This window comes from Haliaeetus albicilla, chromosome W (assembly GCF_947461875.1).
Source record: "Haliaeetus albicilla chromosome W, bHalAlb1.1, whole genome shotgun sequence".
NCBI lineage: Eukaryota > Metazoa > Chordata > Aves > Accipitriformes > Accipitridae > Haliaeetus > Haliaeetus albicilla.
Genome location: NC_091515.1, coordinates 22048099 through 22063399, shown reverse-complemented (window position 1 = coordinate 22063399; position 15301 = coordinate 22048099). Strand labels below are relative to the sequence as shown.

The window sequence follows — 15301 nt, the reverse complement described above, 5'->3', positions numbered from 1 at the left end:
CCAGGGACAGCGAGTCAGACTCGGACGGAGTGGGCGGCTGTGGAGCGGGGCTCACAGAGCGGTCCATCTCCGACTGAGAGCGTGGACACGGAGAGTACGGCAGAGACGGAGGTTTTTCCTGTAGGGACGGTACCAGCGGGGACGGACGAGCCCCCTCTGCGGTGTCCATGGGGGGAGTTACGGCGGGAGGTTCGGAAGGACTTGGGGGAGTGCCTCTTGGACTGGGATCCAGGCGGGGACGTTAAGGGAGATTTGTACCGTTAGTTGAGAGAGTGGGAGGAACGGCCACCCGCGGAGGGGATAACTGGGAGGCAGCGGGGGTTGGAGACTGTGGCAGAGGAGGAAACACCCCCCCGCGGGGGGAAATCAGGCGCCCTTGCCGGGAGAGCGGACGGAGCCTCCTGAGCCTTTGCCTGAGCCTGTGCCTGCTGAGCCGTCAGCTGCACCCCCTCCGGCGCTTCCTCCGCCCCCTCCCTCCTCCCTTCCTTTCCGCCCCCCCCTCCGCCGCCTTGCAGCGGTGCGTGTCAGCCGGCCATGGAATGGCCGCCGCCAGTCGCGGCCGCGGCCGGCCCCCGGGCAGAACCATCCGCTCCCCCGCCACCGCCCTTTCATCCATCCCGCCTCTCGGAACCAGAGACGGTGAAACCAACTGCGCCCGCGATAGACGCGGAGCCGCCTGCAGTAGCCTCTGCAGACGAGAGGGAGAGGCATTGGAGGAGAGTATAAAAAAAAAAAAAAAAAAAAAAAAAAGGGAGGCGTTTCACTGGAAAGTCCTTGAGAAATTAAAGACATTGTCCCAATGGCAACTGGGACGGCACCGGCGGGTGCTGGAGCCACTGATCCAACAGATTCTGACTGATAGAGTATTATACTTTAGAGGACTAGCAGACATTGAGTCCTTCAGAGAGGTTTTTAGAACAACATGCCTTATTGTATATAGAACTTGCTTTAGGTAAAAAGTGTGTTAAGCATAATTTGATTAAACATCGTGTGATTACGGGAAGACAGTGTGGGGTAAACGTAAAAGTTAGTTAAAGCCAAAATTAGGGGTAAGGTCTATTTCCATTAATAACCTGGGAACGAGGTTGATTGTGTTTCCACAGATACAGGCCCACGACGGACTCCTGTTGAATTTGCACGACCATCATCATCTGGAGCATCATAGATGGTGTGGCAATATGAATACCACCTCAGTCAAAAACTAATCTATAGGTCACCTTGGTTAACATAACAGGTCAAGATTCTCTGTGCACCGCAACTGCATCATAAAGCCCATGAACCAATAGACAAGATGGCTATGACTCGTGCAGCGCGCCTGGCCAGCAAGCGCATGCGTCATAGATTGCAACCGAGGCAGACTTTTGGCACCCGCTGGCCACGTGTGCCAAAACCCGTTCCTCTGCAAATGTATAAATACCGGGATTTTCCGAAGAGCATCGGGCTGGTGTACGGTGAGGCCATCGTTGCCTCTGTGGGGACGCCCACGGAACGCTGGCACCTACCGATTGCTGGGCTGAGTTCGCGGAGCAAGATGACACAAGAATGTATGGATGGTTCATCTTCCTCATAGTCCTCATGGTTCGGGTCATTAGGGGTAATGGGTTGGCTCAAAGAATTATGGGCATTATTGTAGTTATTGTGATTTTAGCTATTGTAATAATTTTACCTTGTTCAGCTTGTTAAGTAAACTTGGCATCCCTCAAATAGCACTGGCCAGGCCATTGTAGAACGAGCACATCGAACCTTAAAGGCCTTACTCGATCGGCTTAGGGAGGGGGAGCAGGAGGAGCCCTCCTGGTTACAGGAAAACACACCTGCTCTCCGTACACAGCGTCTTCTGTTAACTGCATTAACTTCACTAAATCAGACAGTTCGAGGGGATCTGGAAGAGACGGCGGCGCAACGACACTTTACGAACACGGAAGAGAAAGGTCCCTACCCGTTGGTCCGCGTACGTGACTTTCAGACACGCCAATGGGATGGGCTGTTTGAGTTGCGTTGTCTTGGGCGAGGGTATGCCTGTGTACAGACACCTGAAGGGCTACTGAAATGGGTTCCTAGTCGTATGATTCGTCCTGCCTTAACCTCGTAGTGTTTGAGTGTTTTTTCTACAGGTTGCTGTCATCCTTTCCTGGCTTGTGACACCTTGGGTATCTGCTACAAACTTCTGGCAGTGGATGCGAAGCCAAGTGGGGGACCCTGATGTGTATCTGGATGACGTCCCTCTCAGAGTCCATCAATACGTGCCTTTATGGGATCCGGCTGTCAGAGCTCGCAGCCAGGAATCCAGGTGCCTCAGACATTAAGCCTTAACATCAGTGCACCAATGATAAACCTTATAGAGTAATAGAAGTAATTCTTTCCAAGCCTCATGATGTATCTGTATAACTTTCAATCTACCTCCTGTGTGAATTTCTATAAGGGAGCTCTTTGCTCTTCAGGGTAAATGGGACATTTACGGGTGTTTAAGATGGAGTGTTTCAACTTAGTTGTAGAAATATGTTTATACTCATAGTACTTTACTTAGTTATTTCTTGGTGTGGAATTGTTCATAATAATAGAGGCCAACTCGTCATAGAGAGGGGGGAGATGTAGGGTTCGGCGTTCGGAAGATCTCGCGATGTCACGGAAAGTTAGAGGGTTAGTCGCAGCCTTATGATGTGTCTGTAATCCCACCTACCCTTGTTAGTATAAAAGGAATTGACTGCGCAATAAAAGGCGGAAGTTGGCGCTCACACTGTGTGTGTTATCTGTCTCTTTCCCTGGTCTGGGGGTGATCAGTGATCTAATCGCGGCACCTTGATATGCGGCGAACGCTACAAACACCTTGGAATTATTTAGGGTGGCGAATAACTAATCAGCACATAATACCTACTGACTCTGCTTATGTTGCAGGAGTTGTGAGCCGTCTTGAAGCCTCTTATTTGAAAGAAATAGATCATAAACCTTTATTCATGTTATTTCAAACTCTTTTGGCCTCGTTAAATTGTAGAAAAAACCAATATTTTATTATGCACATGCGATCGCACACTTCACTGCCTGGACCATTAACAGAAGGTTATAGTATGGCAGATTGGTTAGCTTGGTTAGTTGGACTCACGGTCCTTCCTAATGCATTTGAGCAAGCACGGTTTTCACACGCCTTTTTTCACCAAAATGCAAAGACATTGCAAAAAACATTTCAACTCACTTTGAATCAAGCCCATCAAATTGTGACAGCTTGTCCGGATTGCCAACAGACGACACCGTCTTTATCATATGGACTCAATCCAAGAGGCTTGCAAGCTTTAGAGATTTGGCAAACTGATGTTACTCACATTACAGAATTTGGTAGATTAAAATATGTCCATGTATCTATTAATACTTTTTCAGGAGCACTTGTGGCCACCGCCCACACAGGTGAAAAAACCCGTGATGTGTGTAAGCATCTCTTACTCACTTTTGCAACCTTGGGTGTTCCACAGCAACTAAAAATGGACAATGGTCCAGCTTATGCATCACAAAAAACACAAGAATTTTTGCAACTATAGGGTATTCAGCATAGCACTGGTATCCCTCATTCTCCCACTGGTCAAGCGATTGTGGAATGCGCTCATCGTTCGCTAAAAGCAATGTTATTAAAACAAAAAGGGAGAGTAGGGAATCTCTCTCCACAAGAAAAGTTAGCTAAAGCCAAAATTAGGGGTAAGGTCATGGTTTTAGTTAAGAATCTAGAAACAGGGCAATGGGAAGGTCCATTTCCATTAATAACCTGGGGGCGAGGTTATGCTTGTGTTTCCACAGATACAGGCCCACGACGGATTCCCGTTCGATTTGTACAACCATCATCATCTGGAACATCCTAGATGGTGCGACAATATGAATACCACCTCAGCCAAAAACTAACATGTAGGTCACCTTGGCCAACATAACAGGTCAAGATTCTCTGTGCATTGCAACCGCATCACAAAGCCCATGAACCAATAGACAGGATGGCTATGACTCGTGCAGCGCGCCTGGCCAGCAAGCGCATGCGTCATAGGCTCCCCATGTTACAACCGAGGTGGATTTTGGCACCCGCTGGCCACGTGTGCTGAAATCCGTTCCTCTGCAAATGTATAAATACCGGGATTTTCCGAAGAGCATCGGGCTGGTGTACGGTGAGGCCATCGTTGCCTCCATGGGGACGCCCATGGAAAGCTGGCACCTACCGATTGCTGGGCTGAGTTCGCGGAGCAAGATGGCACAAGAATGTACGGATGGTCCATCTTCCTCACAGTCCTCGGATGGACGTAGTCATGGATACCGCCACAAACCAAAGAAAACATCTGGATGACCCTGACTGACATGACCGGACAAGATTGCTTATACCTCAGTACAGCAACACCAAGCAATCCCTTTTTCACAGGTTTAATAGGGGGTTCCACTGACATCAACAAAGTTTAAGAACTTATTGATGGAGACCCCTGTGCAGCTGGTCGTGGACTCAATGGATGGGAATGCCTGGTTTCCACGGATCGGGCATTCACCCTCATTGCCACCCCAGGAATCACAAATTCTGGAGTCCCTGAATACAGATTGGTGTAGTATTATCTGATTTACTGTTAGATGTAGATAGTATTAGACACACAACCTTACAAAATAGAGCTACTCTTAAAACATTAGTTAAGATAGTTTTGATTTATCTTGTAGGGGGGTTTTTTGTATTTTAATTTGTGTGCCTTGTAGGCTGCAATGTGTTTAAAAATTAATTGATAGATCAAGTAAGGCTGTGTTAATTGATGGAAAACAAAAAAGGGGGAATTCTGGACACATATTTAGCTAACGGTCACAAGAGCATTCCAGACGCCTTTAGAAGGCCTTGAACAGAATAAACAAGAAGACAAAAAAAGAAAGATGCCAATTAGAAGAACACAGGTGCACATTCCACGATAAAGGGAACTTGGCACAAACAACGTCAATTCGGCAGTTTATCTTGACCAATTAGACGGAGACAAGTTTTGCATGTTTTAGTTAGTATAACGAATTATGTCTTATGTTTATGCGCATGTACAGTGTTGATATAACCAATCATTAAGTGTAACTAGGCGCGTGGACAGTGCGTGAATAATGTGTGTAACCAATAGTAAAATAGCTAAACGCATGTATGGATGTAACCAATGTATAAAATGATGTCTGATGCTCTAGTAAAGGGTCTTCAACTATGATCATATTGATCTGTCGTTGAGTCCATAATTATGCTCCCGCAGGGGATGAAGTCAGAGCCCTCCTCTCAGCCCCAAGGAGCAAGGGGCAGATTCTCCGTGCACCATGCTGGGCTGCAGGCAGCCAGTGCTGTGGCTTCAGCCCTGCTCCAAGGCTCGCAGGCTGGATAGGACCCTAAAAAGTGGATGTCCTCCAACCCTAAAGCCCCCCTGAGTGCCTGAGTCCCAGGACTGCCTTAATTTCTCACCTTGGGGGGTGAGGGTGGGTTATCTGTGACCCTCTAGCACAGGGATTTGCATATTCATGGACATTGCCCACCACTCTGGGCACAGGCCACGGTAGAGCCAGTAACCTCTAAACACAGAGCAGCACTGTGTGCAGCCCCCAGCCACTTCTGCTAACAAGGCTGTTTCTAATTGTCACCTTTGTGGAACAAAGCACAGCTCTTCCCCTCTGAGGATGCCTCTCCCACAGCCCAGCTGTTGATCCCTGGGAAGAAAGGCAGAGCACATGGGGCCTCAGCTTGCTCCTCCTACCCAAATGCTCTGTACATCTCCCCCAGGGAGATCTGGGGGGCCATAGGGGTTGCTGGGACCCTGGGCCACCCCACAGCTCACTCCTACAGCCTGGCAGCCCCGTACAACTCCCTGCAGGAACATATTTAGAAGGACAATGCTTTTTCAGGGCACAGTGAGTTTTGCTCTTGGCAAGGGGCACTGGGAAGGTCCCCAAAGCCATGCAGCCAACATCACCAGCCATGCTAACAAAGTACTTGCTACTAGCAGATGGTTTTGACCTAAGAGCCTGACCTGGGACCCCTACCAGGGGTTCCCTGGTGCCTGGGGCATGGTGGTGCAACACCCAGCCCCATGCTTGCAGCCCAAGAGGGACAGAGACTGCCCTCCAGCCTGGGGCAGCTCTGGCACTGCTGAGGCTACATGGACATGACAGGGCAGCAGCAGGCTGAGCCCTGGGGTGCAGGGAACATCGCAAGGTGCTTTGGAGGCTCCTGAACTTCTCCCTCTGCAGTTTGGAAAGTCTGGATTTTCCTCTGTGGTGGATGCTGCTACTAAGAATTCATCTCATCCCTTTGAGGGATCCTTGTAATTGTGAGTGCCAATTGCAGGCAGCAGTGGGGCTGGGGTTGGCTGCTGCATTCATTAGCATCTTGCTTTTTAGTGAGCGTCATCTGCGGTAGTTGATAGGAGAAGGGTGAACCCAGGCAGGCTGAGGCCTGGGGGAAAGCCCATGGCAGCCTCCTGGATTTCAAAGGTCCTGCATCCACACGGCCTGTAGATTCCTATATCCATTTCTTTTAATACACCTGAGCGCCTCTTTCCTGAAGGACCATGCTGGAATGAAGCAATAATCGACTGCCCAGGCGACAGGAAGCCCGCACACCTCCCTCTGCAGTGCAAATCACCATCGACCAGCTGCAGCCTCCCCTCCTTGCCTCTGACAGGGGCTTCGCACCTCCCCCTCCCCCCCCCCGGAAGCCGCCTCCTCCCTTCCCACCCTCCCGGTTCCAATCACCCCTTCCCGGCCCGGGGAGCTCCGTCTCCACGGCAACGGCGGCCCCTAGCAACGGGGCCCCTAGCCATGACAACGGGGAGGGGCGGAAGCGGCGCGCGGTTCTTTCCGGTCGGTGGCAAGATGGCGGTGGGGCTGGTGGAGTTGCGGCGGTTGCAGTGGCGATTGGAGGAGCTGGAGCAGCGTGTTGGCGACGGAACCTGCGGGCCGCGCAAGGTGCTGGGAGGTCCCGCAGCGCTCGGGGGACGGCCCGGAGCGAGGCTCCTCGGCCCGGCGGGGTCTGACGGGTCCGTCCCCTTCCTTTGTGCCCCTGCAGGTGGCGGACGAGCTAGTGAAGGTGCAGGTGGCGCTGAGCAATATCGCCGGCAAGAGGGAGAGGATCAAAATCCTGTTTAAGAAAAGTGAGCGGCCTCGGAGAGGGGGGCCCGGGGGGCGGGGAAGCTTGAAACCCCTGTGTTTGCTCCTCTAAACAAAAATCCTTTCCACGCTCCCTGTGTGAGCCTCTTTGATTTTGGGTTCTTGTTTTGCGTGTTTGGCAGAGAAGTAAGCAAGTAGGGTGTCTTTCTGCTTGCGCTTCTCCCACTCAGTTGTTGGGGGTAGGAAATGGGCTACTGCAACCTGTTATTTGATTTATATCCACCTATATTGGCACAGCGATTTGCTCTGCCTGAAATGCAGCCCTCAAGGGTTGTTGGAGTGTGAGCTCCTGAAATGGCTTCTTGCATACTTGGACTTCTCGGGCATGCTAGAGCAGCTCTCCCCTGTGTGTGTGGGGGAAGCAATAAGGATCACACGCAGCCACTGGTGGATGGATCTGGGGAGCTGACTCTGAACTGGGGGATATTGGGAGTGGACACCAGAGTGGTGCTTTGTCCTACAAAACTGTCTTTTGGCCAAATTTTGCTGTCTGGTATCACAGGAACAAGCTACGTAGGGAAGGTTGTTGTGGTCCAAAGCTGCGGTGGCTGTTTGGTATAAACATGTAAACTGTGTATTTGTAGATAATTTTAAGGATCAGGATGGAGGGCTATTTCCTGGTTTTGTTTCAAGGGCAGGAAGAAGCAGATTTCACTCACCTCTAATATTGTTAGCCAAATAAAAAGCAAGCATTGCAGGTGTCTGTAACGAAACAGTTACTTGGCTTGAGCCATTTGCAAGTTCTTGGTCACGGTGTTCCAAAGTCACCTGTTTTTGAGTGCTTTAGAAATTCATGAATCTGAACAAAAATGACCCTAAATGGGCAGTGTTTACAAAGTAACCTGATGTATAGCACGGGGGGGGATTGCACCTGTAAAGGCAATAATATATCCCCTACTACTTGTCTCCAAACCTATTTTTCACTCTAGTTGAAGATGTAATAAAATACCTTGACCCTCAGTACATTGATAGGATGGCTGTTCCAGATGCCATGAAGTTGCAATTCATCTTGGCAGGTATGGCATGAAATGAGAGGAGACAGGGTTGGTGGGGGTTTTTTAGCACTGCAAAAGTTGTCTTTTATATAAACTGGATTGGGATGGATTTCTTTTCTTTAGTTGTAAAGATATGGCAAGGCACCCTCTTTAGAGCTCTCAGAGAGATGGTTTGTACAAGGATGTCTGTCACCCTTAGTGCTCCCTTGTGAGTGTCCATGCTGCAGTTTTATCAGTTCTGATCTTTCTAATATTGATCAGTTTAACCCTGAATTAATAAAAGCTTGAAAAGAAAAACTGGATCTAGAACAGTTTTCCTCACCCCATTTCTAATACTCTCTAGGCTGTGACAAAAATTGAAGACCTTTGGATGTATGTTAAACACTTTATAGCCTTATCTTCTTTTGCCCCAAAGAATTTGGTTCAGCCTTGTATTGGTATAGTCTGCAAGTGAAACTTGGAGATTCTCCTGCCTTAAGTTGGTGTGAATGAGAATCCAGTGGTGAACAACACAAAAGTCTAAATAAAATAATAAAAAACCCCCTTTTTGTATAGCTAGATCAGCTGGAAAAGGGAAGCTGGAATACAAGTGTTAGTCCCAGCTCTTTGATCATCAGTTTGGAGTGGGACAAGCCACCCTTGGGGGGTGGGCTATGGTTGACCTGTTTAAGAGCACTTGCCCCTCGGAGACTGGAGTCTGCAGTTGGAGGTTTTTGTGACTTTGCTCTAGCTTTGGCTACAAGATGCTTTATATTTGCCAAGCTGTCCTCTGGTGTGTTAGGTGTGAATGGTTTAGAAAACCAATTCGTACCCATTAATCCAAAGTTACCTCACCAGTCTTTATGAAAAGCCAAAGCAGTGTCTTGTATCTACTGATGTTCCTTCTTGTCCCTCCCCAATCAGAGGAGCAGGTTATTCCTTCCCAAGCAGCCCTTCTGGAGCAGGTGAAGAACCTCCAGCCTATCTTGGAAAGTGCCAGTATCCAAGGTATGCATGTTCTTCTGCAAGTTTAAGCTGCAAATGTCACCCCCCAAGCTGCTGCCTATCTTGCTGTTTTTGTTTTTTTTTTCTTGAGCCTCAGACTTGAGGAGAGGACAGCTAAGCACACAACCTGGTGTGAGTAAAGTAGGTACAAACTTAGTGGTATGTCTGCTCCTCCCTCATGCTGCTCTAAAGTCTCATGCCTGACCTCTGTCGGGAGCGTGCAATGTCATGCAGAGCACTGCTGAGTGCCGTAGCTGTCACCCAGCACTGGTGGGGTGGAAATGTGGCTCCTGCACCAAAGGCCAAGGATGTGATAGAGTAGGTTAGGAAGCAGGTTAGAGACCTGCAGCTTGGCAAAGAGGGTGAGCACTGTGTATGGTCACCAGGCTGTGGAGCCACTCCTGCCTACTGCTTATGAGCAGAACGTCCCTGCTTCTGGTGTAGGCAGAGATGCCTTTTTAATTGCTTGCCATAACATTCATCCAAGTAGTTTACTCTGATGTAGCTCTTGAGTAGCCCTCAATGCAGGCATCCCCTAACTCATGCCATTCAGAAGCAGTTAGCAAATAAACTTGATATTTAATGTACACTGTAGCTAGGTTTTTTTTATGGTATAAAAGGTGTGTTTGTGGCATGTGGCACTTGCATTCAGTGAGCGGAGTTCTGCTGTGATGTGCTCATGGAGAAGGAATGGTCTTTATTTTGGTAACTAATCCCCACATGATGTAAAACAAACAAAATGGATTTCTCTTCTGTGCTTTCAGCGGTTCCTGACCATGCAGCCAAACTACAGCGACTCTCTCAAATCCGCATACAGCAGCAGGTAGCGTGAATATTCTTGATAGCCTTGACTAGCAGGGAGAAGGAACCACTTGTTAGTGGCTGTACTGACACCTCTGTATTTGCAATTGTTTGAATTGCTCATTTATAGCAGGTTTTTTTCCATCTTGTCCAGGATATTCATGCTGCAGTTTTTAAAGAGGTTTAAGCAATTTGGGGGTTGAACTAGCCAGGATCTCTGAAAACTGAGTCTGAGTTGGAAAAGTGCTTTGCCTACCATAAGCCTGCTCAAAACAGAGGTTTGGGTGACACTTAATAAGCAGTGGTGGGTTTAACCAGCTGGCATTCCCCCTCTCACTGAGACACTGAGGTAAAGCATTGCGCTCCTCCAGTGTCCCAGTCTCTGGAAGGCTGTTGATACTGTCACCTGGTCTCTTTGCCCTTTCCTTCCCCATTTGAGCATGCCTGGGCAGGGCCTAATGCCCCCTTTCAGCATTTTGCTGTGAGTTTCCGTTCTGGGGCAAGCAAAGTATGGGTGCTGAGGAGAGGCAGGCAGTAGTGCAAAGCCCATGACTTTGGCACTTCATGGGCTTGGGTGTTTCTCTGTAACCTTTCTCTTGACTGTTGAAACCCTTCCAGCTGTAACAAATGGCCACAGCCAGCATCTGAGCACTAATCTCAGTACTGGCCTTGGATGAGTTTCCCCCTGTGCTGTCAGGGACTGGGAGGACAGATGTCCTTCAGCTTATTTATTGCTCACTCATTGAGGCTCCCCTCTTCACAGGAACAGCGTCGAGATCTCACTGACAGTGTCAAGATGCTCCTTGAAGACTACAACAAAATGGTATCCTTTGAGCCTTGGGCCTGACACAACTGAACTGCCTGCCTGTCTCCTGGGCTGCCTTGCCCCATCAGATGTTGTTGGAAGCAGGTGATCCCCAGCCCTGGGTTTAATGGCCAGTGCCATTTCTGGCATGGTGATGCCTGTGTCCCTGTCATACTCCTCTTGGGAGCAGAGATGAGGGCCAGAACTGCCCATCTCTCTGAGATGGGAAGGGCAGGGTGCCACCTGCAAGCCAGAGCCTCTGTGCTGGATCCACTCACAGTGCAGCTCAGCATGAAGGAGCAGCACAGCCTGTGTGCTGGTGCAGAGCTCGTGCTGGCCAGCTGGACATTGGCATCTCTATCAGGTGACTGCTGGTCTCTGTGACCTGCCTGAGCCAAACAGCAGCTAATCCTAGCCATGTTAGGATCCCAGTGCTGAGACACATCCTAAAACCACAGTGGGTAGGGAGCTCTGCTCTTTTCTGTAGAAAGCCCCTTGAAATGCAGTGCTATGCAGTGTTCAGAAGTGCTTCCTGGACTCCCATCGGTGTTTGGTGCTGTGCAGTGGCTCAAGGTCTGGATGGTTTGAGTCCATGCAGGCTTTCTACAGCCTGGTGCCCCAGGTCTCTTCCTCTCCCAAGGAATCGGGATTGTAACAGTGCTGTTGGGCTGCCAGGGCAGTCTCAGGCTGTGCTCTGACCTTGGTTTCTTCCCTGAAGTTTCCACATCTCTTTCCTTAAGAGCCATGTCCAGATCTTGCTTCTCTCCAAGCAGTTTGTCCAGTGGAATGAAATACTGACACGGCTGGAAATGGCCAAGGAAGCAAAACCTGTGGCAGAGTGATGGTGGAGCACAGAGAACCCCAGGGACCCTGCTGGCCTTGTGTCTCTCAGGAGAGGCTGCAGCAGCTTGCACCCTGTTGTCTTGGCATCTTCCCACTCATCGTGAGCATGCTGCGAGTGACGTCGCAGGCTCTCAGGGGCACCCTGGCTCTGTGGCTGCACTGTGTCAGCCCCAAATTGAAGCCATGCTACTCCTTAATATGCCACTGTTTGCAAATCTTGCACTTCCATGAAATACATTTTGGTTTGTAACATATTTAAAAATCCCTTTCTGCTCTTACTGTGGACCATAGTAAAGTCCTGAAATGCTAACTGGGTTGTCTCTTCCTCTCCTGGGGGCAGCCATGGCACAGACTGGCTGTCCATCCCCGTGTAGTTTTCCCCAAGCAGTGAACTGTGGAGACCTCATGGCAGCTTGTAGGAGATTGATGGTGGCTCCTGGTACAGTGGTTTCAGCCTTGGGCCAAGGGCAAGTAAATCTCTTCCAGTCCCACAGTCTTCCCTGAGCTGCAGCACTTGCTCTTCCTGCTGTTTCTTTCCATTCATGTGAGCTGCTTGTGCCCAGGGGAATCTGGCCTGATGAGGCTTTTCCCCCAGGCAGTTCTCCCATACCTGTGTTGGGAGGAGGGAGCAGCTCTTGCCTTTGTCCTGCTTACCTGAGTGGCTGCTGCAAGCCAGAGCCTGTGGCTGGTCCTTTCTTGTTCAGAGGGGTTATCTGTGCCCTGCCTGGTCGGGCTAGAACCTAGAGTTTCTCCTAGCATAAAGGTGGTCTTGAGTTGAGGTCATGCTTTGGAGAGGGTCCCAAACCCTCCTGCTTGGTTAGAAACAGACCAGCTGTGTGTGATGTGGGAGCCCTGCAGGAATGGGGCAGGATCCTAGCAGGGAAGTCCAGAGGGGCTTGGCTGTCTGTGTGTTCCCACTGTGGGGCCAGTACTCTCACCTGCTCAGTGAGCTCTCCTCTGGGCAAACCATGGCAGGGCTGTAAGCCTGCAGAAAGCCATCTAGGTGCCTGGGAAACTCTGCTGGCCCTGGGACTTAATATTCCTCCTGGTCAGGTAATGGGGAGTAGTTTGAGACTGCTTCAGCAACACTATGAGAACCAAGTTCTTCACACAAATGCACTCACACGTGTCCTTGCGTGGGTGCACATGGAGACAGCCGGCATGGCCGGTGTGAGGGACAGCAGGGCGGGGCTGCCCGTGGTGGGAGGGCACTGGGCACCGTCCCGTGGAGCAGCCGCACCGTCTCTTGCCTTCTCCAGCTTCCCAGGCCCGTGGCGGACCGGCAGGGACGCCGCTATGATGTTATAGTGCCGGAGTGACGCCAGGTGGGGGCGGTGCGCACCGCCTCCCCCTCCCTGCGCGCGCGCGCGCGCTTTGCGCCGGCCGCCATCTTATGGCGAGGTGCGCGCTGAGGCGGCCGCAGGTGAGAGCCGTTCCCGCACCCCCACCCCTGCTATAGCGAGGCTCGGCCTTCCCACAGGCACCTATAGTGCCGCCGGGCCTCCTCCTGGGACCCTATAGGGGCACCTGGCCTCCCCACAGACCCTCATAGTGGGGCCTGTCACACTCCCCCCCCCCCCCCCCCCCCCGCCCACCTCATCCCCCACAGCAGCGGCCTGGCCTCCCTTCAGACCCCCGTAGGCTTCCCTCCTCCCCCAGTAGCAGGGGCTTTGCCATCCTGCGCTGTGCGCTCTCCTGTCGTAGCAGCCTGGACTTTCCCAGGGCCCTGGGACACCAGCCCCACCTGCTCCCCCATCCCAATAGCAGTGTCTTTGCCAAACCCCCTCACCTGTCCCGGTCGCAACCCCCAGCAATGGCTTGGCCTTCTGTTGTGGTTTAACCCCAGCCAGCAACTAAGCACCATACAGCTGCTTGTTCACTTCCCCCACCCAATGGGATAGGGGAGAGAATTGAAAAAAAAAGTAAAACTTGTGAGTTGAGATAAGAACAGTTTAATAGGACAGAAAGGAAGAAAATAATGATGATGATGATAATAATAATAATAATAATAAACGAATTGGAATATACAAAACAAGTGATGCACAATGCAATTGCTCACCACTTGCTGACCAATGCCCAGATAGTTCCTGAGCACCGATCTGCCTCCCCCGGCCAACTCCTCCCAGTTTATATACTAGATGTGATGTCACATGGTATGGAATACCCTGTTGGCCACTTTGGGTCAGCTGCCCTGGCTGTGTCCCCTCCCAACTTCTTGTGCCCCTCCAGCCTTCTTGTTGGCTGGGCATGAGAAGCTGAAAAATCCTTGACACTTTAGACTAAACACTACTTAGCAACAACTGAAAACATCAGTGTGTTGTCAACATTCTTCTCATACTGAATCCAAAACATAACACTATACCAGCTACTAGAAAGAAAATTAACTCTATCCCAGCTGAAACCAGGACACCTTCCTAACCTGTACAGCAGAGAGCTTGACCTTCCCTGCCATCCTTGTGGCAGCCTGCATCCCCAGCCCCCGTAGCAGCGGTGTCCCCAGCCCCTATCGCAGGGCCCAGCACGGCTCTTCCCCGGCAGAGCAAGGTGCCTGCTGGGCCCCTTAGCACTGATGGTGGCCTGCTGCCATGCTGGGGGTGAGGGCCTTGTGGGAGAGCACGTGCTTCCTAGGTACAGAGAGGGGGCATTGACCTGCCCTCTCTCCACAGGGGATGGAGTACAAGATACTGGCTCGGGGTGAAACAGGGCTCACGAGCCTACAGATAACAAAGCCTTAGCGCTGCATGCTTGGGCACCTTGGGCTTTCCATGGCGGGGAAGGGGGTGCCCTACACAGATTAGGCAGGCATCGTCAAGAAAGCGTAGTAGAGGGACCCTGCCTTGGCAGAGAGGGGAGCTACGAGAGTGGCTCGCTTTCCCCGCCGGGCTCCCCCCCCCGGCAAAGGGCCCTCGGCAGCGGGAGCCTTCGCCCACCAGCAGCTCCTCGGGTTTCCATCCGGGACAGTCCCTCCCGGCCCCGCGGGCGCGGGAGCCGCCGGGGAGGCGGCGGGAGGTTTCCGCACCCCGGCAGAGGGAAGGCGGACGGGCGGGCAGCCCGCAGCATGACCCCAGCCCCCCACGCCCCCGCTGCGCGCCCGCGCCCCTGCCCGTGGGTCGGTGCCGAGCGGGGCGGAGGGCGCCCGCCGGAGCCGGGGGCGTCGCGGCAACACGGAGCAGGGTGGCCGCTGCCGGGCCTTCGGCAGCATCTGCCCCAACAGGGTCCAGGGCCCGCCCGCCCGCCTCGCCAAGAAGCCAGCCCGGCCCGGCGGGGGGACGGCGAGGGGCCCCCCAGCGGCGCTGAGCACCCGTGCGCCCCCGCCCCGCCCGTGCTGCAGCGGCGCCCCGCCGGCCCCGCCCTCGGTGAGGCTGTCCGCGGCGGAGAGCCCTGCCCACCCCGGCCGAGACAGCCCCACCGTTGCCCTCCGCCGCGCCCTCTCCCGGCCGTGCTCCCCCGCCGTGCCCCCCACTGTGCTCGCCAGCCCTGCATCCCCCAGCCGTGCCCCTCGAGGATGCCCCACGCCTGTGCTCCCACCACCACCACCATGACTCCCCCGGCCATGCCCATCCCTGCCCGGGCTACTCACCGCTGTCTCTCACTGTCCCCAGCCCTCACCACCATTGACTGGCAGGATTTGGCAGTGTGTGCCCCCATCCTTCCTGCTGCCCTGGCTGGCCCTGCTGCCCCACAGCAGGTAACCCCCCGGCTGGGGCAGGCCCCCCGTGGCCCCGGGGGGGTGACCCCCTCA

At 52.3% G+C, this 15301-nt stretch overlaps 1 protein-coding gene and 1 long non-coding RNA gene across 2 annotated transcripts in view; both read left to right on the top strand.

Moving 5' to 3' along the window:
* The first annotated feature begins 678 nt into the window (after positions 1-678).
* The window catches only part of LOC138683454 (uncharacterized), a 177728-nt gene continuing 163105 nt past the window's right edge, over positions 679-15301 (top strand). Inside the window, exon 1 of the long non-coding RNA XR_011322981.1 lies at positions 679-770. This is a non-coding gene — a long non-coding RNA (uncharacterized lncRNA). The remainder of the gene's footprint in view (positions 771-15301) is intronic.
* DCTN3 (dynactin subunit 3) lies at positions 6808-11867 on the top strand. Its single transcript, XM_069774979.1, has 7 exons — positions 6808-6930; positions 7031-7115; positions 8061-8147; positions 9030-9113; positions 9875-9933; positions 10675-10734; positions 11469-11867. Exons 1-7 carry the CDS (start codon positions 6838-6840, stop codon positions 11556-11558), a joined length of 558 nt encoding a protein of 185 aa, XP_069631080.1. The 5' UTR covers positions 6808-6837; the 3' UTR covers positions 11559-11867.